Source organism: Saimiri boliviensis, chromosome 11 (genome assembly GCF_048565385.1).
Source record: "Saimiri boliviensis isolate mSaiBol1 chromosome 11, mSaiBol1.pri, whole genome shotgun sequence".
Taxonomy (NCBI): domain Eukaryota; kingdom Metazoa; phylum Chordata; class Mammalia; order Primates; family Cebidae; genus Saimiri; species Saimiri boliviensis.
In genome coordinates, this window is record NC_133459.1 from 50959283 (window position 1) to 50975144 (window position 15862).

The following is a 15862-nucleotide window of genomic DNA, read 5'->3' on the forward strand; positions in this document are numbered from 1 at the left end:
CATAATCCCTGCCATCATGAAGCTTACAGTCAAAAGAGAGAAAGATTAATTAAACTAATATTTAAATTAAAACTGTGATGAGAATTTTACTCTGCCAAATTAAAAGGAAAAAAAACTGTGTGTCACTATTGTTACTACCAATCTTCCTTTCTCTTCTGCACAATTAAGTTTCCTGAAAGTTGAGTTGACTCTTTTATTTCCTCATCCCTCCTCACTCAAAACTATTTCTTTTTTATTTCTAAAACAGAAACTCTTCTTCCAAGATTATCAAAACCTCATTAGCTGCCAAATCTGACATTTTACATTTTTATTTATTTTTTAATTGACACAGTTTTGCTATGTTGCCCAAACTCCTGGGGTCAAGTGATCCTCCCACTTCAGCATCTTGAGTGGCTGAGACCATAGACACCAAATCAGACGTCTTTAAACTTTTAGATTACTTTTATCTGTATTATCTCACTTTCAACTACTATCTTGAAACTCTCCTTTCTTTTGGCTTCTCTAATACACTTTCCTCTTTCTATTTTTCCTATTACTCTCCTCATTCACCAATCTATTCACTGCACTTCCTCTACTAGTCCTTTAAATGTTTGTATTTCTTCATCTACTAGTCCCTTAAATGTTTGTATTCCTTGACCTTCTCTCCTTACTCCTTTGATGACCTCATCCACATCTATAACTTCAACTACTGAAGTTTACCAAACCTGAATCTCCAACTGCTAATGTAAGTTCCAGATCCTTATATTCAAATGACTGTGAGACATCTCTGCTTGAAATGTTCTGTAAGTGCCTCAAACTCAGAATATTATGAAACATTTTTCTTTTTTATTTCCACTAAGTAAACCACACCACAATCTATGATAACATCTCGAATCAAAACATCCTAGGCCTCTACTCCCAAAATTCTACTTCCTGAATCTCTCTTAAAGCTCAACTCCATTCTCACTAACTCAGGTCAGTATTCATGATAGCTTAACTAGATTATTATGAAAGGCTAACTGGTCTTCTCAAACAGACCCTTCTCAGGCTTCTTTCACACTGAGGCCAGGGTGAGTGACCTTGCAGAAATACACGTTATGTCCGGGCATGGTGTTCATGACTGTAATCCCAGAACTTTGGGCGGCCAAGGCGGGTGGATCATGAAGTCAGAAGTCCAAGACCAGCCTGGCCAACATGGTGAAACCCCATCTCTACTAAAAATGCAAAAATTAGCCAGGCATGGTGGCATGCACCTGTAATCCCAGCTACTTGGGAGGCTAAGGCAGGAGAACTGTCTGAACCCAGGAAGCGGAGGTTGCAGTGAGCCAAGATTACACCACTGCACTTCAGCCTGGGCGACTGAGCAAGACTCCATGCCAAAACAAACAAACAAACATGTTATTAACTCCATAATGCTCAAAATAAAATCCAAATACTCTAATACAGAATACACATGTGAAACCAAAACTCTACATCTATCAAGCAATAATTCCTCATGTTCCCCTTCTCCAAGCCTACGGCAACCACTATTCTGTCTGATTCCGACGACTCTACAAACTTCCTGTAAGTGGAATCATACACTATTTTTCGTTTTTTAACTGGCTTATTTCACTTAGCATAATTTCTCAAGGTTTATTCATGTTGTAGCATACTGCAGAATTTCAATCCTTTTTAAGGCTGAGTAATATTCCATTGTAAGAATACAGCACATTTTGCTTATCTATTCATCCATCAATGGATATCAGAATTGTTCCACATACTAGCTATTGTGAATAATGTTGCTATGAACGTGAGTGTATAAATATCTCTTTGAAACTCTGTTTTCAATTTTTTAAAGTATATACCCAGAAGTGACATTACTGGACCATAAATACTGTAGCTTTAAAAGGACCATCCACAGATCTCTGGATTTCTTTTTGTGCTGTTTTCTCATTTTAGTTACACTGTCCTGCAAATTCTAGCTACCTTGGACTTAGTGGACTCTAAAGTCCCTCCCTTCAACTGTGAGAGTCCACTGGGTTCCCTTCCCTGTAGCACAACCTAGAAACTCTCTCAAGCTACAGCAAACAATGGGCTCACATCATTCGTTTTTCATTCACTGACTGTCCTTTGTTGCCTGAAAACCACTGCTTCATATTTGTTTTTTTTGGTTTTGTTTTGTTTTGTTTGTCATTTCAAGGGACAAGTAAATCCACTGTTACGCTAACTTCACCAAAAGTAGAAGTCCTATATGGCTGCATTCAAGTTTGCTTTCTTTTCTGTAAATGTTCTATAATGTTCTAAAGATTCCCTATATGGGCTAAGCCTCCCTAATCTGAAAATCCAAAATGTGAAATGCTCTAAAATCTGAAACTTTTTGTACACCAACATGATGCTCAAAGGAAATGCTCATTAAGGTATAAGCAAATATTCCAAAATCTGAAAAAATCCAAAATACTTTGGTCCCAAGCATTTAGGATAAGGTATATAGCTGTAATTTTTTTTCTTTTTCTTTTCTTTTCTAAGTTTTTTTGAACTAGAGTCTCACTCTCTCACCCAGGCTAAAGTGAAAAGGTGTGATCTTGGCTCACTGCAGCCTCCACCTTGTGGGTTGAAGCAATTCTCATACCTCAGCCTCCCAAGAAGCTGGAATTACAGGCACATGCCCAAATAATTTTTATGTATTTTTAGTAGAAATGCCCCTAATTATTATGCATTTTTATTAGAAACAGGGTTTCATCACGTTGCCCAGGCTGGTCTCAAACTCCTGGACTCAAGTAATCTGCCTGCCTTGGCCTCCCAAAGTGCTGAGATTCAGACCTGAGCCATCATGCCCAGCCTAGGTATGATTTTCTTTTTAAGTTTCTTGCTTGCCTAGGTGAAACCCTGTCTCTCTCTATTAAAAACACAAAAATCAGTCAGGCACAGTGGCACGTGCCTGTTATCCAAGCTAGCTGGGACACTGAGGCAGGAGAATCACTTCAACCTGGGAGGCGGAGATTGCAGTTAGCCGAGATCGCGCCACTGCACTCCAGCCTAAACGACAGAGTGAGACTATCTCCAAAAAAAAAAAAAAAAGTTCCTTGCTTGCAATTCCGAGCTTCCTGGACCAGTAATAGGCATCTTCCTACATTTCTGGGAAATTCCTAATTATCATCACCTAAACTACTGCCTTCTCCCTGTTCTATTTGCTTCCGTTCGTTCATTTTTTTCAAGAAAACGATGTTGAGCACTGTGTCAAACACTGACCTAAGCAACTCACAAACAAAAATAAGTAATTAAATATGCCTTCTAGAATATTGCACTCTGAAGTCTAGAAAGGAAGAGAAAGCAGACAGACAGAATACAGTGTGTTAGGCTTTCTGATCAAGGTATGTGAAAGTTGTTATGGGAGCACAGAGGAGTATCCAACCCAGACTTGCTGAGAGGGTCAAGCAGAATATTTCTGAAAGAAGCTATATGAACTAAGACTTAGAGATAAGAGGTTACACAGTTGTTGCAACTTTAAAAAGAAAAAATTAAATAGCTAATTTACGAATATATTTTTAAAAGGATTTTATTCATATCTATGTCTATGGGATATTTTTATGGAAACAACTGAAAAATTACAAATTCCCAAAGCTTATAAGATTCTTACTGGTCTGCAGTTCTCCAGCTTTGTATCATACCATTTCCCCCCTCACTCTCTTTTTGTTCCAATCATACTAGACTTTCAGTTATTCATATACCATGTCTTTTCCTGCCTAAAGACTTTTAATTCATGCTACTTTTTGTGTAAAATACTCTCCCACTTAACCACTCACCTTTTTGCCATTTAAACTACTACTTTTTTTTTTTTTTTTTTTTTTTTGAGACGGAGTTTCGCTCTTGTTACCCAGGCTGGAGTGCAATGGCGCGATCTCGGCTCACCGCAACCTCCGCCTCCTGGGCTCAGGCAATTCTCCTGCCTCAGCCTCCTGAGTAGCTGGGATTACAGGCACACGCCACCATGCCCAGCTAATTTTTTGTATTTTTAGTAGAGACGGGGTTTCACCATGTTGACCAGGATGGTCTCGATATCTTGACCTCGTGATCCACCCGCCTCGGCCTCCTCCCAAAGTGCTGGGATTACAGGCTTGAGCCACCGAGCCCGGCCTTAAACTACTACTTTAAGGTTCAATTCAAATGTCACTTTCTCAGAGAAACCTCCCCTGTTCTAGATCAAGTAAAATATTCTCGTATACTTCCTTGGCGCAAACTTCCCCCTTTAACAAGACTCATTATATTTAAACCTTTATTCAATGCATGCCCTCATCAATCTTAGAAAATCTTAGGTCAAGAACCGCAACTATCTTATTCACACTGCCTAGAACTAGCACACAAGAAATCAATAAACATCAGTTGGATAGACAGATTGTACCTGACCACTCTCAACTTAGGAATCAACATTATACAGGGTGAACAAACTGGTCTCAAGAAGGTTCCTTTCTGATTACTTCAGATAAGGAAAGCAACCATAGCTTCCAAAGCTATCATTCCAGTTACTAATATAAGTTTGGAAAAATATTTCATTTTTAGTTTCACGAATAAAAAATATTTGATGATTTTACAATTTGAAGAATAAATAAAAGCATTTTTCAAAAAGAACTTACCAAAATATTTTTCTTATGTCGTTTCTCCTTTATATGTTTATGAGCTCCCTGGATATTTTCAATGTGTATTAAGCAAAGTTTGCACAGATACCGGCAATTGGTATATTCTGGTGATCGCTGAAGAGACAATTTAAAAAAAATCTATTTTATTCAGAAAACAGAGGTGTAAACTATTGACTATATAAGCAAATAATACTATTATTTAAATAGGCAGAAATAAACACTGAAGGTTTTTTTATTATTTTCTTCTTCTAAAGTAATAGTTTTTAATAAATGTATGTACCCAAGAGACAGTAGTCCTTTTTCAAAATAGTCATCATAGGAAATTACATACTAACTTCAATACAATATCTAACAACATCATGTTAATGCTAAGTTATGTTTAATATTCATCTAGTATCACCTGTAGAATCCAAGTTAAAAAAAAGCAGTCGGGACAGATGTGGTGGCTATGCCTGTAATCCCAGCACTCTGGGAGGACAAGGCTGGCAGATCACTTGAGCTAAGGAGTTGGAGACCAACCTGGACAACATGGAGAAACCCAGTCTCTACTTAAAATACGAAATTTAGCCATGCATGGTGGCACATGCCTATAATCCCAGCTACTTGGGAGGCTGAGACATGAGAATCCCTTGAGCCCAGGAGGCAGAGGTTGCAGTAAGCCAAGATCACACCATTGCACTCCAGCCTGGGGGACTGTAATCCCAGCACTTTGGGAGGCCAAAGTGGACAGATGACCTGAGGTCAGGAGTTCAAGGCCAGCCTGGCCAACAAAAAACCCCCGTCTCTACTAAAAATATAAAAATTAGCTGGGCATAGCAGTGCATGCCTGTAATCCCAACTACTCTGTAGGCTAAGGCAGAAGAATTGTCTTAGCCTGTGAGGCAGAGGCTACAGCAGCGAGCTGAGATCGAATCACTGCACTCAATCCTAGGCAACAGAGCAAGACTTTCATCTCAAAAAAAAAAAAAAAAAAAAAAAAAAAGAAAAGAAAAGTGGTCTTGCTTATTTAGTCTTAGTCCAATGTTGTCCTCAAATTGACTTCAAACTTAACTTGCAGCCATTCTGATTACTATTAAAAAAAAATTAAATCTGTCCTTGAATTGGGGATTTCAAAAGAATGGGCCACAAATATATGGAAGAAATTTCAAAAGTTGAGTTTCAAAAACACTCCAATCACAGTATCGTGGGAATAACCTCGAGGTCACTACTGAAGGGAATAACAATTCTGACACACTAAAGTATCAGTCACAGAACTTCACTCATACATCGTATACGTATTTTCAAAATACTGGTAAAACCTAGTAATTACTGAGTACCTGTTATGTGCCAGGTACTATGCTAGGTATTTGACGTAAACTTTGTCATTTTAATTCCCCTAATCATCCGATTAGATTTTCATCTTATAGATGTGAAAAAAGAAGCCCATACAGTCAGTACCTTTTATAAGGATATAGCACTATTAAGTGGAAGACGCTGAATTTAAATTCCTGTACATCTGACTCTGAAGCCAACATTCTACACAGAATATTACACCAAAAAAAATTACAAAAACACAGTAAACACACGTGGAATTTTTAAAGTTTCTAATGCCTTACACGGAAATTTCAGCAATGCTTAGTTTTATTTCAGATTGATTTGCAATATTCAACAGGCTTCAGCTTCCGACAAAAAGATTATTTTTAACTCAGAAAATTACATGATTTCTTTTAAATGAGAAACACTTTCCAAATTTAGCAACAGTCCTGCTATAGACTAAAAATAAAAACACAACCATCATTTATAGAGTTATCGATTAACCTTACAACAAACCTACAAGGATTCTCCATTTTATTGGCAAATTCAATCTCAGGGATTAAATAATTTGCCCAAGGCAACAAGTAAATAAGAAAAGTTGGGTCAATCTAGTTATTTCAATTCTTTTTTTTTTTTGAGACGGAGTTTCGCTCTTGTTACCCAGGCTGGAGTGCAATGGCACGATCTCGGCTCACCGCAACCTCCGCCTCCTGGGTTCAGGCAATTCTCCTGCCTCAGCCTCCTGAGTAGCTGGGATTACAGGCACGCGCCACCATGCCCAGCTAGTTTTTTGTATTTTTAGTAGAGACGGGGTTTCACCATGTTGACCAGGATGGTCTCGATCTCTCGACCTCGTGATCCACCCGCCTCGGCCTCCCAAAGTGCTGGGATTACAGGCTTGAGCCACCGCGCCCGGCCCAATTTTTTTTTTTTTTTTTGAGACGGAGTTTTGCTCTTGTTACCCAGGCTGGAGTGCAATGGCGCAATCTCGGCTCACCGCAACCTCTGCCTCCTGGGTTCAGGCAATTCTCCTGCCTCAGCCTCCTGAGTAGCTGGGATTACAGGCACGCGCCACCATGCCCAGCTAATTTTTTGTATTTTTAGTAGAGACGGGGTTTCACCATGTTGACCAGGATGGTCTCGATCTCTTGACCTTGTGATCCGCCCGCCTCAGCCTCCCAAAGTGCTGGGATTACAGGCTTGAGCCACCGCGCCCGGCCAACGTTATTTCAATTCTTTAACATAAAAATTCGGTCAAATCATTTCCTGTTGGAGAATGAATTAAGTCCTCAAAGAAAACACTACCTCTTCGTTTCAAAGCAACTACTACTTTACTTACCAAATATCTTCTGAGCTCATATTATACAGCAAATACTTTTCTAGGAGCTGGGGATAACAGCAGTAAATGAAACAGAAATCCCTGTCTGTATGAATTTACATTATAGTGTAAGAAGACAGGTAATAAACAAATGCACAAATATGCATGGAGTAGAAGGAGTTACTGCTTTTTAAAAGTAGAGACATCACTAAGACCTTATTGATAAAGTAACGTTAAGGAAGTAAAGAATTAAGCTTTGTGGATATTTGGAAAGACATATGTCAAGCAGAGGTAAAAGTGAATGCCAAGGCCCTGAGGCAGGAAGGTACCTAAAATATTATTTGAGAAACTACAAAAAAGTAAGTATAACTGGAACAGAGAGCTACTATGGGCCAGATCACAAGATCCCTTGTGAAGACTGGCTTTTATCCTAGTATGAGGGAAAGCCATCGGAGGTTTTTGAGCAGAGAATTACAAGATCTAATTTACATTTTAAAAGAATTATTTGCTTTCTATATTAAGAACAGAAGCAGGCCGGGCACGGTGGCTCAAGCCTGTAATCCCAGCACTTTGGGAGGCCGAGGCGGGTGGATCACGAGGTCAAGAGATCGAGACCATCCTGGTCAACATGGTGAAACCCCGTCTCTACTAAAAATACTAAAAATTAGCTGGGCATGGTGGCGTGTGCCTGTAATCCCAGCTACTCAGGAGGCTGAGGCAGGAGAATTGCCTGAACCCGGGAGGCGGAGGTTGCGGTGAGCCGAGATCGCGCCATTGCACTCGAGCCTGGGCAACAAGAGCGAAACTCCGTCTCAAAAAAAAAAAAAAAAAAAAGAACAGAAGCAGAAAAAGGTATTGCAATTATCAGCATAACACAATAACAAAAAAAGCGATTACGTTGGCTTAGTTCAAGATGAGAGTGGTGAAGGTGGTAAAACGAGTTGCTTTCAGGAATTGAAAGCATATATACAGAAGCTGGGTGTGGTGGCTCACGCTTGTAATTCCAGCACTTTGGGAGGCTGAAGCGGGGATATCACCTGACGTCAGAAGTTTCAGACCAGCCTGACCAACATGGTGAAATTCCATCTCTACAAAAAATTTGAAACTTAGCTGGGCGTAGTGGTGGGCGCCTGTAATCCGTACTTGAGAGGCTGAGGCAAGAGAATCAATTGAACCCCGGAGGCAGAGGTTGCAGTGAGCTGAGATTGCGCCACTGCACTCCAGCCTGGGCAACAAGAGCAAAATTCCATCTCAAAAAAAAAAAAAAAAAAAAAAAGCTGTGAGAAGCAATTTGGTTAAAAAACTAAAATAAATAAATAAATAAAAAGGCATATATACTGAATATCTAAAGCCGTGTGTACTGATGCGGTCACTTAGGAAGTCATAAAATCAATCATATGAATCTTTCAATTGTCAAATGTTAGTAGACAGAAAGGCATGTCTACCAAGAAAATATTGGTATTAGGACAGCATGATGGCTCACGCCTGTAATCCCAGCACTTTGGAAGTCCAAAGCGGGCAGATCACCTGAGGTTGGGAGTTCAAGACCAGCCTGACCGACATGGAGATCACCCTGCCTCTGCTAAAAATAAAAATAAAAATAAAAAATAAATTAGCTGGGCCTGTAATCCCAGCTACTTGGGAGGCTGAGGAAGGAGAGTCACTTGAACCTGAGAGGCAGAGATTGCAGTAAGACAAGACAGCACCATTGCATTCAAGCCTGGGCAACAAGAGCAGGACTCTGTCTCAAAAGAAAAAAATATTGGTATTACATTACACTGAATGGAGAGTCGGAAGGCCTCGGATGACATCTCAACTGACCTTGGATAAAGATCTATCACTGCAGTCTAATTCTACCTCCTTATTTATAATAATAAAAACTGTCCTACCTGGTAAAATAATTCAGTTTGACAAGTAGCTCATATTTATTTACTACTACCTACCAGGTCTTGTGCTAAAAACTTTACTTGTATCATCTTATTTAATCCTCATAATAGTCCTATGAGCTAGGTGTTATAATTGTTATCAACCCCATTTTACTGATGAGTAAACTGATGTTTAAAGAATTTAATAATTTACCCAAGGTTATCCAACCAAAAAGTGGCAGAGTCAGACCCAATGACTCCAAAATCCATGCACTTGACCACTGTGCACGCTCTGTAATTACCAACCAAGTGCCTCGTGCAAGGCATATTAGGCACGATATCTAATCAGACAAAACTCTCCTCATCATAAACTTTCTAGCTTCACAGAAGAAACATAAGAAAAATATTTAAACATTTCTTTTATTATAGTTTTATTTTACTATTAAGTAAACTGACTAGTTAATCTTTAACTTTCTGCAAACAAGCTAGAACAAAGATTTCTGGGTATTTCCAACTCAATATGTAACATTCAACCACAAGAAAATTTACCCTTCTGATCTAATGGTTTAGACTAATTTCTCCTTTGTTACAGAGGAAACATCTATAGTCTACATCTTTATTCTTCAATTAGATAACCTATGCAAACACTATGAACCAAAGGACCTGAAGATATTAAAAAAAAAAAACCTGGGAATATTCTTAATGAGTACCAAATTTAGTAAAGAAAAATGTTCATTAAGAGTACAAGCTGATTGTGGTAGTGCATGTCTGTAGTCCCAGCTACTTGGGAGGCTGAGACACAAGAATCACTTGAACCGGGAGGTAGAGGCCAAGATCACACCACTGCACTCCAGCCTGGGAGACAGAATGAGACCCTGTCTTTAAAAAAAAAAAAAAAAAAAAAAAAAGAGTACAATGAATTTGCCCGAGCACTGGGGCTCACACCTATAATCTCAACACATTGGGAGGCCGACGTAGGTGGATCACTTGAGGTCAGGAGTTTGAAGCCAGCCTCGGCAATCTTGTGAAACGCCATCTCTATAAAAAATAAAAATAAAAAAAACTAGAAGGCATGGTGGCACATGCCTGTAGTCCCAGCTACTTGGGAGGCTGAGGTACCTGAGCCTGGGAGGTCAAGGCTGCAGTGAGCCGTGATTAGATCACTGTAATGCAGCCTGGGAAACCAGAGTGAGAGATCCTGTCTAAAAAAATAAAAATAAATAAAAAAACGAGGCCGGGCGCGGTGGCTCAAGCCTGTAATCCCAGCACTTCGGGAGGCCGAGGCGGGTGGATCACGAGGTCAAGAGATCGAGACCATCCTGGTCAACATGGTGAAACACCGTCTCTACTAAAAATACAAAAAATTAGCTGGGCATGGTAGCGCGTGCCTGTAATCCCAGCTACTCAGGAGGCTGAGGCAGGAGAATTGCCTGAACCAGGAGGCGGAGGTTGCGGTGAGCCGAGATCGCGCCATTGCACTCCAGCCTGGGTAACAAGAGTGAAACTCCTTCTCAAAAAAAAAAAAAAAAAAAACAGGCTAGGCACAATGGCTCACACCTGTAATCACTTTGGGAGTCCGAAGCAGGCAGATCACTTGAAGTCAGGAATTCGAGACCAGACTGACCAACATGGTAAAACCCCGCCTCTACTAAAAATACAAAAATTAGCCGGGCATGGTGGTAGGCATCTGTATTCCCAGCTACTCAGGAGGCCAAGGCAGGAGAATCACTTGAACCCAGGAGGCGGAGGATGCAGTGAGCTGAGACCGTGCTACACACTCCAACCTGGACGACAGAGCAACACTCCACCTCAAAAAAAAAAAAAAAAAAAAAAAAATTTATATATATATATTAAAGAAAAAAGAATACAATAAACTGAAAATAAGAAGTTTGGAGGGCATGAGAAATAAAGAGGTGGCAGAAAGAAAAGGGATTAGAGTTATCTATGTTGGTACTAGCACAGTGACTTTCCATCATAATTGACTATATAAATTCAACAACAAATAAAATGTTTTCCAATGCTTCTAAGCTTTATTTTCACCCTAGACTACTGTTTCCTACTATTAACCATCAAATACCCACCTATTCCATCCCAACTTCTTCCTTCTTTCAAGAACTGATGTTTCCTGCTTCATTCCTAGGTAAATTCCTAACCAGTTCTCTGCTTATTTTTCCACATTTCCTGGATATACGCAATTTACCTACACCATCCTTCTCCTACCTAAGTGGTCAATTTCTAGCCATTCCTTGAGACTCAGCTCCAATGTCACTTTATTTTTTTTTTTTTATAAAGACGGGGTTTCACCATGTTGGTCAGGCTGGTCTTGAACTCCGGACCTCAGGTAATCCGCCCGCCTTGGCCTCCAAAGTGCTTGGATTATAGGCATGAGCCACCACACCCAGCCCAATGTCACTTTTTTTTTTTTTTTTTTTTTTTTTTTTTTGAGACAGAGTTTCGCTCTTGTTACCCAGGCTGGAGTGCAATGGCGTGATCTCGGCTCACCGCAACCTCCGCCTCCTGGGGTCAGGCAATTCTCCTGCCTCAGCCTCCTGAGTAGCTAGGATTACAGGCACGCGCCACCACACCCAGCTAATTTTTTGCACTTTTAGTAGAGACGGGGTTTCACCATGTTGACCAGGATGGTCTCAATCTCTCGACCTCGTGATCCACCCGCCTCGGCCTCCCAAAGTGCTGGGATTACAGGCTTGAGCCACCGCGCCCGGCTCCAATGTCACTTTATAAAGCATTCTTCAAATTTATGCCTTTATACTCACAATTCAAGTTGGTCACTCTGTCTATGATCTCATTTTCAAAACATACTATTATTATCACTATTATGTGCTTATGTGTTTCTCTCTAATTAGTGAACTTCTAGAAAAGCAATCATGTTTTTAAAATGTCAGGTACTAGATCACGGCACATAAAAGACACTCAATCCCAGCCTATAGGAATGAAGAAAAAAAAAGGCACTCAATATTAATTTTGACAATGGACAAAATTACAAAACCTAACACGCAGGGCTGTTATGAGGATTAAATAAGATAACGCAAGTAAACTTCTTGGCACAAGATCTGCTATGTACTAAATAAAAATGAGCAGAATTAAATTATTTTACCAGGAGGTCAATCTTTATTATATTATAAATAAGGAGATAGAATCAGGTTCCAGTGATAGAGATTTATCCAAGGTCAGTTGAGATGTCATCCAGAAATAACTACTCATTTCAGAGGAAAAGTGAGGACTAAGTAAAGACAGAACTAAGTAAAAGGCCAGGCGCGGTGGCTCAAGCCTATAGTTCCAGCACTTTGGAAGGCAAGGGTAGGTGGATCATTTGAGGTCAGGAGTTGGAGACCAGCCGGGCCAATATGGTGAAACCACTTATCTACTAAAAACACAAAAATTAGCTGGGCATCGTGGCAGGCGTCTGTAGTCCCAACTACTCAGGAGGCTGAGACAGGAGAATTGCTTGAACCCAGGAGGCGGAGCATGCAGTGAGCTGTGATTGTTCCACTGCACTCCAGCCTGGGTGACAGAGCGAGACTCCACCTCAAAAAAAAAAAAAAAAGCCGGGCGCGGTGGCTCAAGCCTGTAATCCCAGCACTTTGGGAGGCCGAGGCGGGTGGATCACGAGGTCGAGAGATCGAGACCATCCTGGTCAACATGGTGAAACCCCGTCTCTACTAAAAGTGCAAAAAATTAGCTGGGCATGGTGGCACGTGCCTGTAATCCCAGCTACTCAGGAGGCTGAGGCAGGAGAATTGCCTGAGCCCAGGAGGCGGAGGTTGCGGTGAGCCGAGATCGCGCCATTGCACTGCAGCCTGGGTAACAAGGGCGAAACTCCGTCTCAAAAAAAAAAAAAAAAAAAAAAAAACTAAGTAAAAAAGCAAATTGCAAAAAAGACTTCCTTTCAACTAGGATCTTGTAAAACTAGCTATACAACCCAAACTCTCTCCTATATTATGGTCCTACTCCTTGATATTCCTTTCTCTTTTCATGTGGGGACTACTCTGCTATAAGTTCTATTAAGAATCCAGGATTGGCCAGGCATGGTGACTCACGCCTGTAATCCCAGCACTTTGGGAGGTTGAAGCGGGTGGATCACGAGGTCAAGAGATCGAGACCATCCTGGTCAACATGGTGAAAACCCACCTCTACTAAAAATACAAAAAATTAGCTGGGCATGATGGCGCGTGCCTGTAGTCCCAGCTACTCAGGAGGCTGAGGCAGGAGAATTGCCTGAACCCAGGAGGCGGAGGTTGCGGTGAGCCGAGATCGCGCCATTGCACTCCAGCCTGGGTAACAAGAGCGAGACTCCGGCTCCAAAAAAAAAAAAAAAAAAAAGAATCCAAGATTATCTTCTTCAATCTAGACATAATTTCGTTTTTCTAAACTACACAAAATCATACCATTTCTTTCCTTATTTATCAAGAATTATGATCTATTTCCTTGTATGCATATTCACAAATAACCCAAGCATCTATCTGTCAGTAGTTTGATTTGTGATTTTTTTTTTTTTTTTTTTTTTTTTGAGATGGAATCTTGCTCTGTCATCCAGGCTGGGAGTGCAGAGGCGCAATCTTGGCTCACTGCAACCTCCGTCTCCTGGGTTCAAGCAATTTTCCTGCCTCAGCCTCATAAGTAGCTAGGACTACAGGTGCTAACCACCACACCTGGCTAATTTTTGTATTTTTAGTAGAGATGGGGTTTCACAATGTTGGTCAGTCTGGTCTCAAATTCCTGACCTCAAGCGATCTGCCCACCTCCCAAAATGCTGGGATTACAGGTGTGAGCCACCAGGCCCAGCTGTGATTTGTGATTCTTTCCTTCAAAACCTAGCAGTGTTTTTATTGAGGCCAAGAATGTGTATTTCTAGGTTAAGAAATTAATACACAGGAATAAGATACCAATGGCCATGATAGTTCCCAATACATAGTAAATATTCAATAAATATAGGAAAGGAGAAAAAGGAAGAAGTCTAGTGTATTATGGCATTTGCTATTTTATTTCCACCAATCTGAATGAACTTTTAACTTCTTTTTTTTTTTTTTTTTGAGGCGGAGTTTCGCTCTTGTTACCCAGGCTGGAGTGCAATGGCACGATCTCGGCTCACCGCCGCCTCCGCCTCCTGGATTCAAGCAATTCTCCTGCCTCAGCCTCCTGAGTAGCTGGGATTACAGGCACGCGCCGCCATGCCCAGCTAATTTTTAGTATTTTTAGTAGAGACGGGGTTTCACCATGTTGACCAGGATGGTCTCGATCTCTTGACCTCGTGATCCACCCGCCTCGGCCTCCCAAAGTGCTGGGCTTACAGGCTTGAGCCACCGCGCCCGGCAACTTTTAACTTCTAATGGGAAGAAACTGCCATTTTCACTAACATATCCCCAGTGCCTATCATAATACCTGGCACAAAACAAGCACTCAGTATCTGATTAGTGACTATATCAGAGGTCAGCAAGTTTCTTCTGTAAAGGGGCAAAGTTACATTTTGGTAGACATTTTACGCTTTGGCAAATAAATATCATATGCTTTTCAAGGCATATAAGCTCTGTGGCAACTACTCAACTCAAATTTCCCATCGTAGCATGAAAGCAGCCACAGATTATATGTAAACAAACAGGCATGGCTATATTCCAATAAAATGTTTACCAAAACCAGTGGTGGGGTTAGATGTACTTTAACACATCCAAAAACAAAAACAAGGGGTAGACTATAGTTTGCCAACTCTTGGGATGAATTAATTAAGTCAGACTCATAGATAATAAGTAACTGCTGAAAAAAGAGGCAAGGAAGAAAAGAGAGGGAAAGAAGAAAGGTAGAAAAGAGGGAAGTAGGAAAGATGAATGCTACCTCTGTTTTATGAACAAAAGAAAAATAAAAAGAGCTCTACTTGGGGAAAAAAGTTAGGAAACACACATTTCCCTCCGAATAACTAAAACAACATAGCATACTTTTTCAAGTCGAAAGATGTGATCTCTTTCTAAACGTTCTTCTGCTTGTTTCAACCCCAGCCTCTGCTCAGGTGTCAGTGTAGATTCATCTATGACAGTGGCATTTTCTAAATAGTCCATCTCTGAAGAATTTTCTTTATTAGATTCATCATTCTTCATTTTACCTAGAAAAGAAAGCAATCACTCAGTTATCATCAGAACTGAAAAATTTTTAAATTTTTAATGGAAAACAGACATTAAACTTATACACAGAAAAAATATTATTTCCTTATATTTTCCTTAGGAGAGTATACAAATTGGTATACACATATAAATTATAGGCAAGATATATACATGGTATTAAAAGTCACAAAGAAAATCTTCATGGGTCAACTGACTAGCTTGTTCTTCCAACCTACCCATCAAGAGATACGTAACTGAGACATTACACAAAGCTAATATAAAATAATCATCCTGTAGACTCTCTGAAGTCAATCTGATAAAAAACTGGAGTCCCACTCAAAGATTAATCACTGAACTAAATTCACTAACATATGTATACTCCAAACCACAAACCCACACAAGCCTCCTTCTTTCCTTCCACTGAACTCAAGGGTATCTCCACTACATCAATGGTTTTACTTTGCTTCTCTGCCTCCTAATTAGATTGTAATCTGAGGCATAGACTGTTTTCGCCTTTGCATCTGCAGCATCCAGCAATATGTACCTAGCCTAGAGTAGGTTCCCTATCAGTACGATATTTAAAATATAAACCAAATCACGTTATTATCTTGCTTAAAACACATAAAAGGCTTTTGAAGGGTTCAGAATAAAATTTAAACTCCTTAGCATATTACACACAGTCCC

At 40.2% G+C, this 15862-nt stretch overlaps 1 protein-coding gene across 12 annotated transcripts in view; it reads right to left on the reverse strand.

The window, feature by feature from the left end:
• TUT4 (terminal uridylyl transferase 4) overlaps positions 1-15862 on the reverse strand; it is a 163200-nt gene that overhangs the window by 103057 nt on the left and 44281 nt on the right. For all 12 annotated transcript variants that reach the window (XM_074380822.1, XM_074380829.1, XM_074380828.1 and 9 more), the window contains 2 exons: positions 15017-15180; positions 4590-4706 (listed from right to left, as the gene is read on the reverse strand). In XM_074380822.1, the coding sequence (XP_074236923.1) occupies positions 4590-4706; positions 15017-15180 (281 nt within the window). The remainder of the gene's footprint in view (positions 1-4589; positions 4707-15016; positions 15181-15862) is intronic.